Consider the following 20,948-nt stretch of genomic DNA (forward strand, 5'->3'; position numbering starts at 1 on the left):
CCATGCCTAATTAAAAAAACCAGAGCACTACTGTCACTAAGCAAGGAGGGAGGCCGAGCTGCGTGGATAAGACTGTAAAACGTACCGTGGTAAGAGTGCAGGCAGATGCCCTGGAAGGCCCAACTGGGGTCCGGTGGGCTCACAGACCCCCTCCAACAGCCACACCGCCAGGTCCAGGAACACCCTCCCTACCCCAGCCCGGGAGTGCCTGTTAAGACCCACAGCCTAAGGGCTGCCTTTGCTGCCAAGTGCGGTCACGTGACCCGCCCCCGGCGCTGAGGGCCACGTCGCATGAGAGAACAGGACACCCAGAGATAATGGCTTTAATATGTCCCAAGAAGGAGGCTCTCCTCTGAAACACCTCCCTTTCTACCCTAAAGACTTCTGGAAAAAAATGAGTTGTCGTCAGTTTCCTGCTAATTACGTGTTTTACTTGATTTCAATGTATCTTTGTTAAATAGCATAATTCGGTACAGTCAATAACAAGAAACCAATTTTATGCCACACCTAAAACTAAACCAAAGCTAAAAGCAAGCATAGTAAAAAGGGTTTTATTGGTGAGTGAGAGAAAATATGAAAAATAATCATTTTCTAGCACACCACCTTCTCTCAAGCTCCATACAACAGAACTCAGCATCCTCATAATTAAAGAAACTGAACCAGAATAATAGTTAAGATGCCTCCAGCTTTACAATTTTATTACTGAAATCTAATTTTAATCTAAGAATTTAAAAGCTGTACTCTTAAAAGTCTCAGCTAAATAATGTTCCTAAATATCAATTTACTCTCTCACTTTCATCTAGCATTTAGTTGTCTGTGTTAATGGGAACAATTTTTTAAAACACTGCTTCTTTTAACTGTTGTTAAAATTTGAGCATTCACTACTATGCTGATTAAACTGATCCTCTTTTGTACATCTTTTTAGGTCATGTTATATGAATTTAAGAACTCTATAAATTTACTTTTCTTTGATTTTATCATCTAGCTCCCCTGCATTAATTTGATTTGTTAGTTCTCCAGAAAGATATAAACAAAAGTTGAACATGATCCAGAAAACACAAAGCTGATAAAAGAGACGTCTGAAGTAGAAAATTAGGAAATGAACACATATTCCATCTGGATGGTTAGCAATACAGCACTTGAACTTAGGGACCTGAGGAATTCACTTATTTACATTTGTTACGTGTATTAAGGCAAGCGTTTGTTCAGCCTTCATATGCATGAGGCCCCGCAGTGCCATGACTGGTGCAAGAGTGACTCAGTCCACAGCAGCACGGTAGGGCAAGACTTTAAAAGGGAAGGGAAGGGCCCGCTGAGCAGAGCCACACACAGTCAAGGCCCAGAGGTGGCAGCACCTGTGCTGGGAGGAAATTAAAGTGGTGGTGGAGCTGGGGGACAGGAGGCCAGGCAGGCGGCTGGCCCAGGACCCATGCATCAGGGCAGGGGGAGACCAGGGCTCCGCAGTCTCCAGCTGTGTGAACTGTGACACGCCAGCTGCATGACCTTGGGCACTCTTATTTAATCCCTGAACAGAACGAGCACCAGCTTGCTCCGTGGAGCTGTGGCATCACCTGGCAGGCTCCTGTGAACTCGCAGGCGGCTTCCCAAGGAAATCTGTACCTGAAACCTTCAGTCAACAGTACAGAGAAAAAGGTAAGGCTTCCGCCTAATGAGTGCATGGCTTTCTTTTTCTAGTCTCTTCTGTTTAACCAAGTGTTGGGATCTCAGAGTTGGAATCCCACCTTCTCTTAGGAACGCTGCTTAACCACAACTCAGTTCTCCTGTCTGAAATGGGGACTGCAGTTACAATGAACCAGGCTATTATACCTGAGTCCCACAGGGTCCTAGGAAGGTCGGGTGGGTTAAAGTATGTAACAAGCTAGGACCACCTTCTAAGACTAGTCAGGGTTTCAGACCGTCCTTACTGCTGTCCCGAGCTGTAATCTGAAGAAACACAAAAGTCTGACCTCTTTATAAGTTGAACTGTGTCTCTGAAGACTTTTAAAAAGCATAGACAATTCAAAACTGAAGTGGGGTACAGAAAAGACAACAAGAAAACTAGTAACGCTGATAGTGGCTTCAGACTTTACGAAGAGCAATCACAGGGCACTGGGGAAAGCACGAACAATGAACCAATGACCAGTTACCTGCTGGGTCAGCTTCACGGTAGAGGGACTATGGTTACCTGTGAGCACTGAATGGAGACCACTGTGGATAATCAGCAAGGTCTGGCTTACTGCATCTTCTAAGGGTCATGATGTCTGAGAGCAGTCAGGTCCGGTCCTACCACAGTCCTGCCTTCCTGCACCAGGCATCCCGGCAAGAGACAGACACTGCTGTTCAACCAGCACTTACATTAAAACACAGGAACGAGGGGTCTTGATAATTGTGCCGACAGGAGAAAAGCATAATGGTGAAGAAGTGGCCTTCCCCCCTTAGGACTGTGAGAGTACAAGATACAGGCTCCACTTGGACGGACTGGGGACAGAGGAAGCAACGCCCACCAGGAGGCACCTCCCCCTTAACAACATGATGAAGGAAGACCCTCTGCTCAGTGAGTGACAACAACCCACCCAGGAACAGAGGCCCTGCTGCCTTCAGGACGACTGAGCCTCCAGCAGAATCCAGGAAACGAGCTGACTGCTGCTCCCACGGCCGTGAGGAGGGCAGCCGTCCAGGCCCGCAGCCACAGGTGTGAGGACTCGGCACCACCGGCATCCTCGCGCAGCTCCAAACCGGGAGGCGAGAGCAGCTGGGGGCCCTGCGGGCTGCACCCCATCCTGTCCCTGTGAGCCCCCCAAGGGCCCACACCACTGGCCAGGGGGCCACCGGCCTGACACTGTCCACTGTGGCCGCACGAAGCCAGACAGCCGAGAACCAGGGAGACCAGCCTCCCCCTGTGGGAGGGAGAGCTGCCTTGTCCACGCTGAGCCAGCGCAACTGCAATGCGATGAAATAAGACAAGTTCAGGCCCTCAGTCCCGTGGGCCCCGCGTGGGGCTGGCGGCGACCACGTCAGTGCAGAGACAACAGCACATCACTGCACAAAGCGCTGCTCTAATGCAGGAGCGCCGGCGCGGGGCGCGGCACGACAACGGCCACTGACTTCCCCTTGATGAACATCAAGACCTGAGACTTCCAGTCCAGACACATCCGTGTAGAACTTGTGGAATTCAGAATTATACATCTAAGACTGGCGTTTTCAAACCACCTGGACGCATCCAGCCAAACGCCACGTCCCTCAGCTCCTCCCCACACCCCGTCCTCCCAGCGGCCCCGGCTCACCTCTGGACAGTTTCCCTCCAGGCCTCTTGGGCAGCGACCCCTCAGTGGAATGTGTGGATGTGTGCAGCGCGTTCTCCAAGCTGTTGCCCACGCTGCTGACGGGGGGCTCCGTCCTGGGCGTGACCTGTGGGAACAAAGTCGCCATCATCTTATTTTCTTCCTAAATTTAGTTCATGTGTAAGGATTTTCATTTTTATTTGAAAGTCACTTAACGCTTACTGCAGCTTCCAATTTTTCTGTAAAGCAGTCATTGCTAGTGTGAGCACTTCAGGCGGAAGACAAAACTTTGAGCAATTCACCACTCACCACTGAAATGTAAAGCCATCCCAGTTTGAGCAAACACGGGGACTCGTGTCTTGTGCCAGCAGTTCACTCGCTGGGTAGAAACTGTTAACTAAGCCGTCACAAATCCTATCTGAGGCATACTGTGATTTTTCAGTTCTTCAAATCACAGTTTCCTATCAATTACAAAGCAGGACTTAACATTGTCCTGTAAATCTTGAAAAGATAATAAAATGCTCTAATAAAAACAGGAGAGAACAGGATAGACTTGGATCTATTTGAGGGCGCATTTTTAAAAAGCATATTCTAGAAATATGTTACAATCCCATCTCTGGGTATTTGTCATACAAAGTACTCACAGGTGAGAATGATGTGGGGGGGGCGGCGCACTCACTGTAACAGTGAAACACTGAAAATGCCTTGAACAGCTACTGATAGAGAGCCAGGAAAAAAAGGACCACCGCCCACAGCCCCCCACTCTATGCTGGCCTTGGGGTTCAGCCTACACCAAGTTCCCAACAGGAGCCAGGAGGGCTGCCCCATCTCCGCTCCCTCGTCTTAGGTTTACAGACAGCCAGGACCCCCGAAGGCCACCTTGGACTCTACAGTGACCTCAGGAGGGGAGGAGAGAGGAGGGGAGGGGGTCCTTGGGGGAGGGGCAGCACCTTTACTTTTTTCCCCTAATGATGACCAGTATTTGAAAATTTTTATAGCCGAATGTATTTATTACTTTTAGGATTTAGAGGAATAAAAATGACCAATGCTTTAATGTCTTCCAACTCACAATTTAAAAGGACAGTAGAGAAAAGTTACGATTTTAAAGTTTACCAAAAGCAGCAAGTTTTAAAACATGGAGAAACACAGTGCTACACACACAGCCAAAGAGAAGGTTTGGGAAAAGCGGCATGACTTTTGGTCCCAACCCTCACCCGAAGCGGATGCGAGATGCACACAGGAAGCTCTCTGGCTGCCGCTGTCCTCAGCTCACCTTGTTACCTGGCTAGCGGGTGGGCGGCGGCACAGACCCTGCTGTGTGCAGGCCTGGCCGGGGCACCCGGCAGAGGCGGAGGGCCTGGGGCAGGTGGAGGTGGGCAGAACGCACCAGCCACCTCGGTAGACGGGACACCCAGCCCCCCACAGACAGAGCTCAGGGAGGCCGCTGCAGGCACGACCCTGCCTGCTCCTAGAGGCCAGTCTCTGGCCCAGGAAGGCCCCAGCTGTGCAGGTGTCCCCTCCCCACACGCAAGTCCCCACACAAGCTTAGTAACTCCGAAGGTCTGGCTAATCTGCAAGTTTACGGAACTCAAGGAAGAAAACCCTCCCCCTCCAGCACTCCACCAAAAAAGTCCATTCATTTGGTAACATTTACCGAAATGCTGTATTTTCCAACTACTTATATTTGTTGTTTAATTTGCATTATTTCCTTTAGGTGGAGCAAAGTTTTCTTTTATCATCCGATAACCAGAATATTCCAGCAATGAACTTCTTTATTAAATAAGGTAAAAGCACTGACAAGTACAACACAATGGATATGAATTTGAGCAAATTCCAGGGGACAGTGGAGTCTGGCATGCTGCATGCAGTCCATGGGGTTGCAAAGAGTCAGACATGACTTAGCAACTGAGCCACAACAAAGTTACTCAAAGAGCAAGATTTCAAATAACAAACAGTATTTTGGGAGGCTGACATTTCCAATACCCTAAACACAACGGCAGCCAACTTCCCACATCTGGCCTGACCCCCAGGAACCCCCCACGTTCTCTCAGCTGCCCTGGCGGGTAATTCTAAGTCCTGGTCCTAAGGCAAGGGAGACTGAGGGTCTCAGCAACAGCTAATGGAAGTGCAGGCCCTGCTGGCCCGTGAGGAACCTCTCCGTGTGGAGCAGACACACACACACACACCCCTGCCCAGCCTGCAACAGCCCAACTGGCCAGAACGGACGCCACCCTCCAGACTCACAGCCTTTGGGGAGCGGGCTGCAAAAATGGACCACAGTGCCCTCAGCCACTCTGGTGAACATTGAGGCAGAGAACTCAGCCAGTAAAGCCTGGGGCGGAGGGCAGGGGCGCAGAAATGACTCTGGTTCTCAGCCCTGACTGCACATGGAACCCTGGAGTTACTCAGCAGGATGGATGCACTGCATCCTACATAAATACAGGAAAGAAAACTAAAACAAGAAAAAAAAAACATTTGTTTTCTTTGGCACTTTTAAAGCATTTCTTCCTAGTTTTCCAAAAGTTCACTTCTTTCAACCCAGCCCTCTATCTTTGTTCTGGTCCTTTGTTTACATTGAAAGCTGTCTTCACTTGTGCTTCCCAGAAATGCTGTTTTTTGGGGTTATTTTTGGTGAAGCTAATTTGCCCCATGTGACCCACACAGCTCAACCGAGCGCTGTCTGACTCACGCTCACAAGCAGAGCCGTCAGCAGCCTGACGGACTCAGAACTGAGCCCTGCTTGGTGCCGGGGTCGCTTCTGCTGCTGCCGGGAGGCTCTGGGAAGACGTGGTCCAGCCGCCAGCCCAGCGCAGCCCTGACGGATGTTTTCCATTAGGCTCACAGCCCCACTTCCTGCCAGTGCCCGCCGACTGACGCCCTCTGGGCCAGTCAGCTCCTTTTCCACCTTCCCAGCCGCCCCTCCTACGACCCACGGGGTCTGGCTCCTGACATCTCCCACGGCCCTTAGCTCCATCCACTGGGCCTCCGGGGCAGGAAGATGGTCAGGATACACTGGAGGCTTCTGTCCTGGCTGTGCCCTGGGCCAGGGCCCCCTCAACCATGTCTCATACACAGCTCGGGCTCTGCAGCCGTGGCCCTGCCGACTGAGCCACCAAGGCCAAGACCTCTTTCCGGCACACGTTCAGCTTCCTCCACTGCACTCACCTCGCAGGGTTTTTGTGAGATTTAAATGGAAAGCTTTTGAAGTAGCGCGCTGGAAAGACAGTCAGGACTCAGTGAAGTGGCAGCTGTGGCGACAACCAGGGCACGTGCAGGCCAGTCGGGAAGGCAATCACACAGGTTCACGTGCTGACACACGGCACGGCGGGGACACTGGAGGGGACGCACACCCACAGGGTCCCGCAGAGAAGCTCCCCTGGGCGGCCGCTCGACCGCACCCCGAGAGGAGCACACAAAGCTGCACCACTGACCTCACCCAGGGATGCAGTCCAGGCAGGCCCCAGATTCCACATCCCCGTCTTGGGAACCTGGGGGCTGCCTTCTCCTCTAAATAGACACTCCACCCACAGGCAACTCTTCTATGACGAGCGAGTGCCACCCTGCAACAGCATGGACGGTGACCTGATTATCTGGACCACAGGCAAATGCCCCATGAGTCAGTGCTCGTGATGTCACAGGGGAGCAACCTCGTCCCCAGCCAGCAAGTGCAAATCACTGCAGCCGTGTGTCTGTAACAAACTTCACTGTCTCTAGACCCCTGGGCCCACTCTTGCACTGGGAGGAAGCTGTCCTAAAAAGATAACCAGTGACACAAGGATTTGTGTGCAAGAAGGTTCATCTAAGCTTCAAAAGAAGAAAAACAGGCAAGTCCCTGGTGGTGCAGTGGGTGGGACTCCGGGCTTTCACCACTGAGGGCATGGGTTTGATCTCTGGTCAGGGAACTGAGATCCCACAAGCCGTGCAGTGTGGCCAAAAGGAGGAAAAAAAATATCCAGCAAGGTTAATATTTAAATACGTAAATGTACATTCATATGATTAAATATTATGCAGCCTTTAAAAAACAACTTCAGAAAATGAAAGGCATGGGGAACACTCACATTTAGGTATGTGAATGTGTAACATAGAAATTGTATAGACACATACATTATAGGCATTGGAAAAAGAAGAAAATATGCCATAATTTTAATAGTATTTTTTATCTGAGTGAGTAAAATATATTTTTTGTTTTCTAATTTTTTAAAAAGGAATAATCACTATTAGGGTTAGGAAAAAAGCTAAAGATACCAAGTGTAAACGAGAGCACCTTTCTACAAGATGCAAACAACATGAAAAGGTCAAACAGAAGCAACTTCTAAAAAACGGCAGCTGCTCATCCCAGTGGCTGCCCTGTCTCCTGGCAGGCCAGTGCTGTCACGGAGCTGTCAGAGGTGCTGAGAAGCCCCGACAGGAAACCCCGCCACTGGGGGCAGGCCGGTGGAGCTGAAGCCTGGCGGGAGAGGAGCCAGCCAAGCAAACACCTGCGGGAGGGGCTTCCAGGAGCAGGAACAGACCCTCAACTCCAGCATCTACCGACAGAGTCCCTGATTTCCAACTTGTCCTCCAAGTGCCGCCTCTATAGCGGGAAGAACAACGTGCTGAATGTTGATACTTGTAAGTCAATGGGAAAAAACACATAAAATCTGAACGAAAAGTGATTTGTAAGCATTTTACTAAAGCAGTGATTACGTGTCTCTAAAAAACCAGAACAAGAAAATAGATAGTTTAATAGTGAAAGCTATTTGCTGACTTAGGACAAGTGAAAGCCAGAGCTAACCAAAAATCGTTTTCCACATAAAAACATTCCTTTTAATATTCCCTACCCTAGAGCTCTGCTCATTAAAAAGAGAGAAAAGATGGGAGAAAAAAATGATTACCGCTCAAAAATCTCAGCACGAGATACCAAGTACGTAACTAGATGAGTTCTAGCAAAGCAATTCTAGAGCCAAGTTCTTCACAAGCAGTCCTGGGAGGTACAGCCCCACGGCACATCTAGCCCCACCGAGTGCCCCAGGAAGCTCAGAACTTTGGCTCCAGGCCACCCCACAGCTTGCGATTAAACCAGAGTCCGCCGGTAAGGGAGGGCACTGGGGGAGCGCCTGGAGCCTGTCACCTCGCAGGTAGCCACCACGGTTCAGGCTGGCAACATGGCCGAGGCGCAGAGCAGGCAAGGCTTCGTCTGAACAGTGCACTACCAGCTCTCACTGAGAGCTTTACTTTAAACAACCTAACAGCTCAGGCGTATTCTCCTGGAACTGAGCAGGTAAGAGGCAGGAAATTTAAGGTGGGGCTGGGGAGTATTAAAAACAGTGCTTTGGAGAGAAAGGCACAATGTTAGTGGTGAGGAACACAGTGATGCAAGGGGTCACACAGAAATGTTAGTAAATGCACAAGTTCAAAAGGCACAGCCAGGTGGGAACAAACCCCCATCTCTATAAACTCCAAAAGCGACTCTGAAATGTAAAATACTATGTTCAGGAAGATAGCCCTCCCCCTTCAGGAAAAACCTAAGTCACGTGACTGATGTCCTGGTGGAAGCTGCTCCCCTCGGCACGCAAGGTCCATTCCAGTAGTTTCTTTCCAGAACATCACAGCCAAAGACACAGACAAGGTATCTGCCGCAGGCTATTTTCACCCTCAGCACTTCTGACAAGAAGGGCACAGTATGCCTAACACTGGTATCCTGTACATCCTGGCCAGAAGGACGCATCAATATTGGCTACTCTTTGAGAGCCTGGCTCAGTGTTTAGTCATAATAAGTGAGGTGGGCTCTACTGCCCGCTTTGACCCTTGACGTAACGCTCCAGCACCTGACATGAGCATCGCAGAGCAGCGCGCGTTCCCGGGGGTGCTGCGCGACGCCCCGGGATGTGAGCCACAACACAGGATCAGCCCAGAACACGGGGGCATCAGCGACGGGCAGAACAGGCACCCACAGACGCTGGGGGTGAGCCGGACCCCCAGCTGGAAAAGAGGACGTGAGGACACATCAAAGGTTCAGAAGCACCAGTGAAGCAGGCCCCGGGGATGTGTCTGGGTAGGAGCCCTGTGAGCAGACGCCTATTCTGAAAGGAAAAAAATCACTGTGATTGGTAACCCAGCCCCACCAGTACAAGTATTAACAGCACATGGCTCATGTGCTTCATAACTAGTCAAGGAAAAGACCCACACAAACAAGCCTTTTCAGAAAATTCCCACCTGCAAAGTTAGCACACCAGAACAGAGGTGGGGAAGCTGGTGATAGGAGAAGCGCAGTCCTCCCCGGGGAAGCAGGGCCTGGGGAGCGCTGTGTCCAGTGGGGTCACAGCCCAAGATGCAGATGGGGCGTCCCCTGTAGGTTATTTTCACCACACATTGTCCCACATGGCCCAACAACCCACATCAAAGTATCTCATTCACTTAATTAACTCTGTTACAGCAATAGGTTGTTACCATTATCCCCAAGCTTTTAATTTTTATTAAAATACCCAAATGTGATGGGAGGAGGAGCTGTTTTTCTTCCCCACAAATTAATTCTCTTTCCTTTTCAGTTATTTTTTTTTCTAGTCTAGACTATAATATTTCTAGAAGTAGTTCCTACATAATACATGTTTTAATTAGATTCACTGTGAATCAGTAAGAAAACTGAGGATACAATTTCTTTCTAGTAATTCTATTGAGGTTCTTATGTAAAAGTCCTAAATAATCAGAAATGATGCTACAATGCTCCCTTCTCATAATGAATTCCACATCAGTGTTTAAAGTATAACAAATACAAACTAACAACTAGGGTGCTAACAGCCGTTGGTTTCCTGCCATTCTACAGTACACTAAAATACCTAGGCTTACCACGAGTCACAACTTTGCAAATATTAAAGGAATACAAGCAGACAGTCTTACTTTCAGACCTACAGACTCCTCTCTGAGACAACCTGACCCACGCGCGTAGTTCTACAGGTGCCAAGCCCATCAGAGCACTGGGAGAATACACCCTCTGTTCCCAGCTCTCAGTGTACCTGTCCGTCAACTCGGTTTTGTTACTGCTGCTGCTGCTGCTAAGTCGCTTCAGTCGTGTCCGACTCTGTGCGACCCCATAGACGGCAGCCCACCAGGCTCCCCCGTCCCTGGGATTCTCCAGGCAAGAACACTGGAGTGGGTTGCCATTTCCTTCTCCAATGCATGAAAGTGAAAAGTCAAAGTGAAGTCGCTCAGTCGTGTCCAACCCTCAGCGACCCCATGGACTGCAGCCTTCCAGGCTCCTCCATCCATGGGATTTTCCAGGCAAGAGTACTGGAGTGGGGTGCCATTGCCATCCCCGTCGGTTTTGTTAAGGTATATATAAAGCCAAACCATCAAGTTCAGAGAGTTTCTCCCAACAGAAGCTTTTGCACACCAGCTTTTGAAAAATAAAACAGCAGGATACAGAAGTTAAAATTCACTAGACTCTGCATCTATATAGTACATAAGAGAAATAGCCGCTGGATGTTACTAATAGGCCCACGGGAAAGAAAAGCACTGAGGAAGACAATGTTTTCACTCGAGTGGCCTTTCGAAAACCCCTGGCATGTCCCTCCACTGCTCAGGACACAGCCCCCCTTACCAGGAGGCAGGGACCACTAGCCTCTGGGACTGAAAGATGACGACACAGTCTCTGCCTCCAATAATCAAAGTCTGGGAATGAAAATGTGAAAAAACCTATTACAACACAGTATGGTAAGAGCTAGGGCAGAAGGAGCCAAAGAAGGCTGCTTTATAGACTCTGTGAGCCAGGAAGTGGGGCCAGAGGCCCGCTCTGAGAGAAGAGCATCTAGGGGGGTTGGGGGAAAAGGGGGTGCGTGAACACGAGGAACGGACTACAGACAGAGCTGAAAACACACAGCCAGGCCAAGGGCAGGTGCCGCGCTGGGACGCCGCGCGCCACGCTAGGAGCTCAGGCCAGAGAGCACCAGCCCTACGGACAGCTTCCTGGGGCCACTGCTGTGACGCCTGGGGGCTGCGGTCAGCGTGGCACCATCACACACTAGACCCAGGTCGGGGATCCTAGACCAGAGCCCACTTAAGGGCAGCACCCGAACATGTCACTGTTATTTCTAAAAAGAGATAAGGCACCAAAGTTTCTGTTTTTAAATTTAATCACAAAACAAGGGACAGAAGCTCTAAAGTTGTCTCTTGTGGACTTAAGGACAGCAGTTAATTCTAAAAGGAGGCCATCACTCGCCTGCTTCCTGACTCGGGATGAAGTGGAGCTGCCTGTAGCTAGGGCTGTGCTTATTCCCAGAAGACTACTGTGATCTGTGCCCTAACTCCCTCATAAATTACCCAAATCCACTTACAAAGAAGTGTCCCGCATATGTAACCATCATGCTAAGTATGTCAGGGAGAGGTGGGGACAGGGGGAGCGAGGGACAGACCGAAAGACACGAAGAGCACAACCCGGCTGCCGTGTCGCAGTGTCGGTGGAAATCAATGACTCTGTGGAGATGAGAAAGCAGGCAGACTTGCCAACGGTGTGGGATCCTGGCCGGCGGGTCAGGATGTGCTCAGCGGTCAGAGACAGAAGACAGGATCTCGCCTCTGGACACCCAGAGTTCCCTGGAGCATCCGGCCACAGCTCAGTCGCAGCTGGTTACAGAGTTGGGGGAATAAGAGAGAGGGCAGACCATCAAGTAACCAGAGAGAGAGGCGGAGAGAAGTCCGAGGAATACCATCATCAAAAGGGCAGGCAAGAAGGAGAAACAGAAACTAAGACTCAAACAAGTGGAGGAAGTTTGGGGTGGGGGTGGGGGAGGGCTGTCAGAGAATAAGGTGGGGCGGGGCTCCCAGGCAGCTCCAACCAAGCCCCACCCAGACCCTTTAACTGAGCGTCTCAGCAGCCACAGTTGTTTAAAAAACAAAACAAAACACCATCCCCCAGAGAATTTTACAGTGCAGAGAGCCCACAGAACAAACGAGATGAGAACGATAAGGGGTGAATCTGGCAAATCACAGGTCATCAGGATAGAGACATCAGTGAGACCCAACAGACAGTCCAGAAGTAAACTGAAACGTACCGGAAATACGCCGCATTTCAGATCTGAGAGGAGGGTGCGCTATTCAACACATGGCACTGGGACAGCTAGGCTGTCATCTGGAAAATATAAAACTAGCTTTGTACCTTAGACCAAATAAATTCCAGATGGATTGGTTAAATGCAAAATGAGAAACCACACAAGTTCTGTATAAGCACACCACAGGGAACGGTGGCTGTATACAATGCATTACGTTCATATGAGCACAATCTACGCACGCGTACAGTACTGTGCACAATGCACACTGCATTTCTAATTACGACACAACACCCTGAAGCCAGGCGAGACTGACAAAGACAACGTTAAAAAGAAAAACCCAAACTGCATGGCAGAGTCTTTTGGGAAAAAAACCCAAACCTGGAAAATAAATTCCTGAAACTTTCACTAGAGTCAAAAGGACAATTTCCTTGAAACTTATAGAGCTCCTAAAAAAGAATAAAGACGAGATCAATAACCCAACAGAGAGGGGACAAAGGATATAGAGAGCTCAACAAAAATAAATAAAATGGATCACCTGAACGTGTACCTCCACACTGAGCGGTATTCCTCGCCTTCTCACATTCTGTGGGGATCCCACAAACAAACTCGGCAACACCCCAGTAATCACAGGAGCACAGACCATGTGACCCACAACCAACCCCACGTCCAGGCTTCTCTTCTGCAGACACGCTTACCACACATAAAGGGCCACACGTGCTGTCTGCCGCACGCAGGTGGCACGCACAGGACAGGGAAGTGACAGCGTGATCTGTAGTAGTGAGGGGGGAACACAGCCCATCATCAGAGACCCAGGGCAGCAGCTCTGCAGGCAACACGATGCTCATCAAGAAAGACGCCAAGAGGCACAAGCGATGAACAGACCTGTGCGCGCGCTAAGGCACGGGTCATCTATCGATAAATAGAGTTTTTCTGGAAGGTTCCACAAGAAACAAAGAGGGGAACAGAACTGCATGGGTTCCTGGGTAAAAATAAACCTGTTTTAAAAATGTGGAATAAAAAGTATCTACACTCAGGTAAGGGAACAGAAGCTTGAAATATTCTATGTATCCTTCCCCAAGTGCATGGGGGACAGGGGAGTAAGGAGAAGGGGATGGTGCATTGAATATTCTTTTGTAGCTTTTCCATTTATTTTTACCTCTAATTATTAAAATATTTTTAATTTAAAAGATTACTGGGTACTCTTTAATTAAAACTGTTTTCCTTGAAGAGGCTAGGGGCAGAAGCCAGGTTACAGGAGGCTGAGGAATAGCTGACAGTCAGGCCCAGAGCAGTAGTACTGAGTCCAAGGAGGCTGCTGTGTCCTGTATCACTGGGGGGGTGTGTGCACGTGTGTGCGCGTGCATGCTCAGTCACACTCATGAAGACGGCATAGATGAGAGATCCACTTGTACTGAATTATGTATACATGATGTTTTCAAAGAATACATAAGTATATATTTAGATAGGCATTAGAACCTTGGAAGATTTCACACCAGACTGTTAAAAATGGGCGCCCCCTGGAAAGCAAGACCTGGCCACAGAGGAACGAGACCACAGTGGATGGCCGAGGGTTCAAGTGCAAGGAAGGGTTCTGCTGCCTCCAGCAAAGTGCTGATGCGCCAAGTGGGAAAACAGCGGAGGTCAAAGGTTGGCGTGGGGTGGTGGGGAGGACAGGAAGTGGCAGAGTGCAGCACGTGACCCAACAGTGTCCCAGAGGAAACAGAAAGATGTGACCAGGACAGAGGCAGAGGGGCTTCCTGGGACAGAAAGGAAAGCTCTGCCCCTGAAAGGAGCAATTAAGGATAGGACGGGGACAGGGAAGACTTTCTGAGGGCTGGTGATTTTTCTACAAACCTGCACAACACCTAGCCCAAGCCCTGACCCCTCACAGGCACGTCCGCGGTCCCCCTGCCAGCCTTGCCTCCTACACGTGACATCTGCACCAGCGAGAGCCGCCAGGGCGGTGATTACTAGAGAGAGGGTCTGTCCTGCCTCTGTCTTCTCTTCACTCGAAATGACTCCAGGCCTTCTGACCCAGAACAAAACAAGCTGCTTCAAAACTAATCAATATTTTATCACTTCTCGATAACTGCTTTTGACTTTGACAGAAGTGTTTCTGTAACGTTTGGGTCTTACGGGGCAGCTGTAAAACAGAGAGGCTACTACACAGAGTGAGGCGCATACAAAACAGCTATGGAGACTGAATGAAGCTCTCCTGCGGAAACTAATTTCTAAACCATTTACGTCAAGGGTAAAAGTAAAAAACCAGAAACCCATCGATAATCTGTAGGCTATCAATAATAATAAACCTGCAGCAACAGTTCTTACTTAAACTAGAGAGAAGTAGTATTCTGAATGGGGGTTTCTCAAAAAAAAAAAAAAAGCTATTCAAGGGATCTCTTCTAAAATTTAACCCATCGAAGGCAAGGAAAAAGCACACTTAAGTAGAAACTGCTTTTCCTAGATGTAATAAAAATTTTCTTTTTATTTTATTTATTAACAGTCACCAATTCTGCCAACAAACAGAAGCTGGACCAGCTCAGGTCCCTTCTCCTCACTTCCTCTGAAGCTGTAAAATGCACACATGAATTTGTTGGGAAAATACATTCATCCAAAATGTCTTCAACCCAAAAGAAGGGAAATAAAGTGTACAGGAATGAGGAGAAAATGGGTAAAATAAAGACTAAATAAAAATAATGAACTTCAAAAACTGCAGAAATAAGGCTAATGTTGATGTTTATCTACACTAACGTTCTAACTTGCATCAGTGATGCCACCCCATTGCTCATCACGTCCTAACAGGATAGGAAACTTCCAGCTTCCACAACTACACTCCAGAACACGTGTGGAATAGAAACGCAAATGTTTGTTGAGTTGAACGACGCACGTGTAAACTAGCTCATGTCAAAGTAAGTGGCCTGAATTTAACATGAGGGCAAAGGACAGTAATTCAAGTGTCACATAGTCTGAGCCATCGTACAGCGGGGAGACAGCTACAGGAGAGGTGAGGGGCTTTCATCTGTAATGAACACACCAGCAGCACGAAAGCAGTTAAAACTGCACCCCAGGAGGTCTCAATTCCTATACCATGTACTTCACTATAAAAAGAGGACAGTCTTTGGGACCTACAAAAGCTGGCCAAAAATAAATAAATAAAATCCAATCAATCTGTCTCAGGACACCCTCTCCTGCAGTGCACTGAAGGAAGTCAGACTTGCTGGGAGTGGCCTTGACGGGTGGCCTTGGACGTGGGCTGCCCGGAACAAGCGTGACCGCGGAGCCGCAGTGGCCTCCCAGGCACAGTGCTTCCTTTAACCTGAGCAGGAAGCACAGCGGCTCCAAGCAAAGTCCCTTCTTGTGGTTTCAGACGACTCCCAGCTCCAACAGGCCAGGGTTTAGGATTAAAGGAGAGACCAGAGAAAGCCACTTCTAGCTCACATGACAAACTACCCGGTATCTCCCTTCGGAACTGCAATGATTTCCAAAAACTTTTGGAAAATCAATGAGACAAAGTCAGCTCTTGCTCGCCTTGGGCGAGGGATTGTTAGCAGATGTGTTCACCGCGCCTGTGTGGACCCCGAGCCTCCCTGGTGCTCATCCCACAGTGGAGGGCTCCAGAGCTTGACCAGGGCACACGGCCAGAAGACCACCATCAGCCACCACACTCCTGCGCTAAGCACTTCAAAAACAGTTTCTGCACCCTCTCACAGTAGGTCCGTGAAGCTCCTGACCCAAGGATTCCGGACACAAGGGCAGGAGGGGCTCACAGCGTGCCCCTGGAGCTGACATCAGTCCCAAGAGCAGAGTGGCCTCTGCCACCTTTCAGCGCAGCTCCTCTGGAAGCCCAGGGTCTTCCAGAGGAAAACCTGCAGGGCACAGCGCTGCGCGCTACACAGCCTTCCGCCAGGTGGACTCCGGTCTTGAGAGTCAGCGGCCAGATGTTGGTGACACTCCAAAGATGACCAAGTGAGTGTTAGGTGTAAGGGATTAAGACAAGACTCTACTAGCCACAAAGCAAAAAGAGTCTAGAAACAAGCACCGGAAACAATCCACCTGTCCACCAACTGATGGATGGATAAACAGAACGGGCCATATCCACCCACACAACGGAAAGCACTCTACCTAAAAGGAGAGAAGTGCTGACAAAGGCCCCATCCAACACGAACGACCCTCGGAGAGCAGTGCGCTGGGGGAAGGCAGTCAGCCACAGAGACCACACACGGTAACCCCGCTGACATCCAGTGCCCACAACAGGCAAACCCACGGACAGAACGCAGTACAGTTCTCAGGGCTGGGGGAGGGGGGAGGGGAAGTGACACAAATCGGCACAGACTTCTTTTAGAGGTGATAAAAATGTTCTGGAATCAAGACAGCAGGGATGGTTACACAACTCTATGAATATACGAAAAAACATTGCATCACACACCTTCGAGGGGTGAATTTCACAATACAGAGATTAAATCTCAATAAAGCGATTATTTAAAAAAATAAGCACATACCACAGCACCTTATCATTTATACAGAGAAAAGATAGAAAAGGATAGATGTAAACACTTTGCAAAACTATGACTTTATAATTAAATAAAATGAAAGACTGAGGCAGTGTCAAGTGGAAACTAGCTACCATCACCAGTTTGAACTACACACCCATAGTGCCAACAGCTACTGGGCACCATGAAGCCACCCTACTCTCCCTCCAGGTTTTCTATGAACACCTTCCTTTCTGAAAGTTAAAATGTCTAGTTTACATTCTTCCCACTTTTAAACTTCTACAGGTCCTTGGAGAAAGAAGAATTTTAGAATAACAGTGAGACTTTGGAGAAGCAATTAGAAACAACCACTACATCAGAAAATTTAATTACTAGAAGTCTCTCTTTAAACAGGATAAAGAATAAAAAACAACCATCATCATTATCTCTAAAAGACACAAAGTCTCTAAACTCAAGAGAGCTCAAAACAAAACACAACATCTTAAAAAAGAAATGTAAACAGAGATTTAACCAGGCTGCTTTTTCAGGACTGCCCTAAATGTCAGACTTAAAAGAGACACTAAGAAGGCAAAGGCTTACATGGTAGATTTCATGTGAGTTTTGCATCAATGTCAGGCATATACTGGACATCAGCAAAGGAACAGAAAGTTAAATGAATGTGAGTGACCTTAGTTTGTCCAGGAAAAACTAGACAGCATGACCGTTTCTGAAACATGGAAGCAAGAGCCCCAAAGTTACTCACTATAACCTCATTATCAAAGGTCAGGCAGATCTCTCCAATTTCCCACAGATGAACAAGAAAAATGCCAACTCCAAGTAACTACGTATTCAAAAATCAACTTAGAAAACACTAACATTCTGAAACATAAGTATTTCACTCCCTAACAACGTGCCTTACTTAAGTCAGTGCTCCTAGAGAATTCCCTGGCAGTCCAGTGGTTAGGACTGGGCATTCTCACGGCCAGGGACCTGGGTTCAATCCCTGGCCGGGGAAATAAGATCTTGCAAGCCCTGTGTTGCAGCCAAAATCATTAAAAAAAAAAAAAAATTCAGTGCTCCTCTAAAGAAAGCCAAAGAAGACCAAGCAGCAAAGGAAGCTCACAGCATATCTGCTGGGCACCTCAAAGGGGACCTCATGGAACCCTCAAAACAAGCCCACAAGGCCTTCCACTCCAAAACACCAGGAAAAGGGGATTCTTTCTGGTCAAGGTCACACAGCTAGTCAATTCTGAGCCCATGCCAGACCAGCAGAGGGGGGAGGAAGGGGGGACTGGGGAGGGGAATCAGCCTCCCAACCTCATCCAAGGGGTAGTTCTGGTTTGACAAAAAGTCTCTCTTATCAAAGATATTTTTTTTCTAGCTTTAGCTCACTGCCCATTTTTTTCCAGCGTTAGCTCACTGCCCCGTTAACAATCATCACCATCTTCTGCTTTTATAAGGCGATGCATCTCTACACACTAAAGAATCCCCTTCAAGAGCTGACTATGAATGGTGTAACAGCCACGGACAGCGGCAGTGCTTAGGAACAGAAGCAGAGGACTGACTGGTGAAACTGGCCACTGGGGACTGAACCCCCATGAGCAGCAGCACCCCAAAGCCTACTGAGCTCCCTGGGGACAACCACATTTCACAGGACCCTGCTTTCCCTTTGTTGTAAATGCAAGAACGTTTTTAGGGTGGGATTTGAACACACACTTAAAAGAGACTACAGTCTCAAAGGTAGTACCTATCTCAAAAGCGATATGACAGATTAAAAACCAATGTAGGTACCACAACCACGTCTCAAAGGAAGTCATTAAAAGCCACAATTCACCAGTGAAAGACAGCTGAAAAACCACCATTAGCAAATCAGAGAATCAAAGTTTTAGTTTAGGACACTCAGCCGTGATCGGAAAGCACTTAGACTACTGGTGTGACTGCAATCTTCCACTTTCCAAAGAAAATCAGTTTTAATATAAAAACACACACCACACATGGTCACAGATAAATCCTTTTGCTTGGAGCACAATCCTAGCACAGGGTCCCAGGGGGCTGCTAAAAATAAGTTTGAGCTCCAAACACTTTGTGTTTACATAGTTCTGAAACATTTAGACAAAAGTTCACATTTCTAAGTGAATGACCACTCTGCCCTTCCTGTTTAATTTGAAGACACCAGATCTTTTAACTAGTCCTAGTCGGCTCCCCATCAGTCTTGGATCCGTTCCTACAAAGGAAGGCGGGTCACCGAGAAGTAACTGTTTCACGGGTGTTCAAGGCTCCAAACCTGTTTTTCCTTCTGTTACGGTAGCCTGATTCTTACACGCAATATAAACACAGACACAGGAACACACTCAGAAATACACATATACACTCCATACACACGCATACATGCACACACTCACGGGTGTACTCACGTACACGCACACACGGACACGTGCCCACGGCGGCCTGCGGCCCGCGCCGACCCTAACCTCCTCGGGGCGACTCGGGCCCCACAGCTCCGGGGATACCGGCACCTAGGCCTCGGGCCCCGCACGGCACCCTGCAAACGTCTTCTACCCTTCCAGCACCTTCTAATCTCCACCTCCCACCTCACTAGCGGCTTCCTTTTCTGATAATAAACACCAGATTTGGAGGAACCAAGAGGACACACTGTGTAACGGTTATCTGTCGCCCAAGAGCCTGATTAAGGGGACAAAGGCCTTATCGCGCTTCCAGCGGAAGACGTGGACCGAAGGCCTGGCCGGCCGCTAACTCAGCTCAGGGCGCTCTTCCCAATCCCGGAGCCCCCTCCCCCGGGCCCCCAAAGAGCGTGAGGGGCCGGGCAGGGTCGTGGGGTGCGGGTTCGGAGTGCGAGGTGGGGATGGCAAGTTGAAGTGAGGGTGGGGTTGGAGGTGCCGGGTGGAGAGGCGTGGGACACGAGTGAAATGTGGAGCGGACGCTTGGGGTGCGAGTGGGAGGTTGGGGTGCGGAGTCGGTGAGGACACGTTAGGGCGGAAGCTCCGGGCGCGGGTAGGGGTTTGCGGTAATGTGGCACCTTGGGGAGCAAGGCGTGAGGTCTGAGGTTCCGGTGGGGGTTTGGGGTGGGGGCCTGGGGCGCGGGTACGCACCTTGTGGCAGGCTGGGCAGGTGGGCAGCGCGCTCTTGCCCCCGGGGCCGCCGCCGCCGCCGCCGCTCAGACTGCTCTGGATCTGCGTGAGCTCCTGGCGCAGCACCTGCTTCTGGTGGAAGCTGAAGGCCGGGTGGTTGGAGGCCATGGTGAAGAGCAGCAGGAACTCATCGCCCGTGCGGCCCTCGTTGAGCTGCAACCCGTAGTTGTGGATGATGGAGTCGATGTGCGTGAGCGTGCGGTACAGCACACCCGCCGCCTCGCGCTGCTCCGAGCCCAGCAGCGCCAGCGACACCAGCAGCTTGCTGCGCACCACCTCGTCCGTCAGGTTGGTGAGGCTGCCCAGGTCGGCCGGGTTGTTGGCCTTGATCTCCGAGTCGCGCAGCGAATGGTAGTCCTTGCGGGCCAGGTCCTCCAGGCACGAGCCGAGGAAGCGCAGCTCGAGCGGGATGCACAGGTCCAGCAGGCCGCACAGGAACTCCACGCGCTGCGGCGACGGCAGCTCCGAGAACCAGCGGTACACTCCGTCCCTCTGCAGCGGGCAGCGCTTCTCCACCATGCTGCCGCCCGCGCCGCGCCGCCACGCGGGGCCGGGGGCCGCCGCCCGGGGCCGGGGCCGGGGCCGGGGGCGCGGGCGGGCGCGGGCGCGGGCGGGGGTGCGGCCGGGGCCGGGCGAGGGCGAGGGCGGCCGGGCGCCGCGGGCCGCGCTGGGGCCGGGGGCGCGCGGCGCGGGCGAGACCCCCGCCAGGGGCCGGCGGACGGGCGCGCGCGGGGCGCCGGGGGGGCCCGGGGCGGCCGGGGCGGCCGGGGGCGGCGATCGGCCTCGGGCCCCCCGCTCACGGGCGGGATCCTGGCCCGCGCCCGTCCCCGGCGGCGGCCGGTGCGCGGCGGCGGCGGCGGCTGCTCCTCGTCGTCGTCGTCGTCGTCGCCCGGGAGGCGGCCGCCCCCATTTCCCCCCGCGCCGCAGGGTCTGTCACTGCGGGCCGCCCCCCGACGGAGCCGCCCGGGCCATGCCGCCGCGCCGCCGCACTGGGCCGACGGCCGTTACCCGGGACAGAGGCCGCTG

At 50.6% G+C, this 20,948-nt stretch overlaps 1 protein-coding gene across 5 annotated transcripts in view; it reads right to left on the reverse strand.

Annotated features, from left to right (window-relative positions):
• Window positions 1-20,711, reverse strand: part of ZCCHC14 (zinc finger CCHC-type containing 14) — a 46,270-nt gene extending 25,559 nt beyond the window's left edge. The window contains exons 1-2 of one of the 5 annotated variants that reach the window (XR_015145342.1): window positions 19,884-20,555; window positions 3,285-3,408 (exon numbers count right to left, since the gene is read on the reverse strand). Coding sequence is in view for 4 of the 5 variants with exons in the window: in XM_086350252.1 (XP_086206378.1) it covers window positions 3,285-3,408; window positions 19,884-20,441 (682 nt within the window). In the remaining variant the exon portion in view is untranslated. Of the gene's footprint in view, window positions 1-3,284; window positions 3,409-19,883 lie in introns of all 5 variants that reach the window. The other 4 variants (XM_086350252.1, XM_086350249.1, XM_086350250.1 and 1 more) reach the window with 4 other exon arrangements.
• Window positions 20,712-20,948: the final 237 nt, after the last annotated feature.

Source organism: Bos grunniens, chromosome 18 (genome assembly GCF_055505025.1).
Source record: "Bos grunniens cultivar Pamir isolate PY7600 chromosome 18, Bosgru_T2T1.0, whole genome shotgun sequence".
Taxonomy (NCBI): Eukaryota; Metazoa; Chordata; class Mammalia; order Artiodactyla; family Bovidae; genus Bos; species Bos grunniens.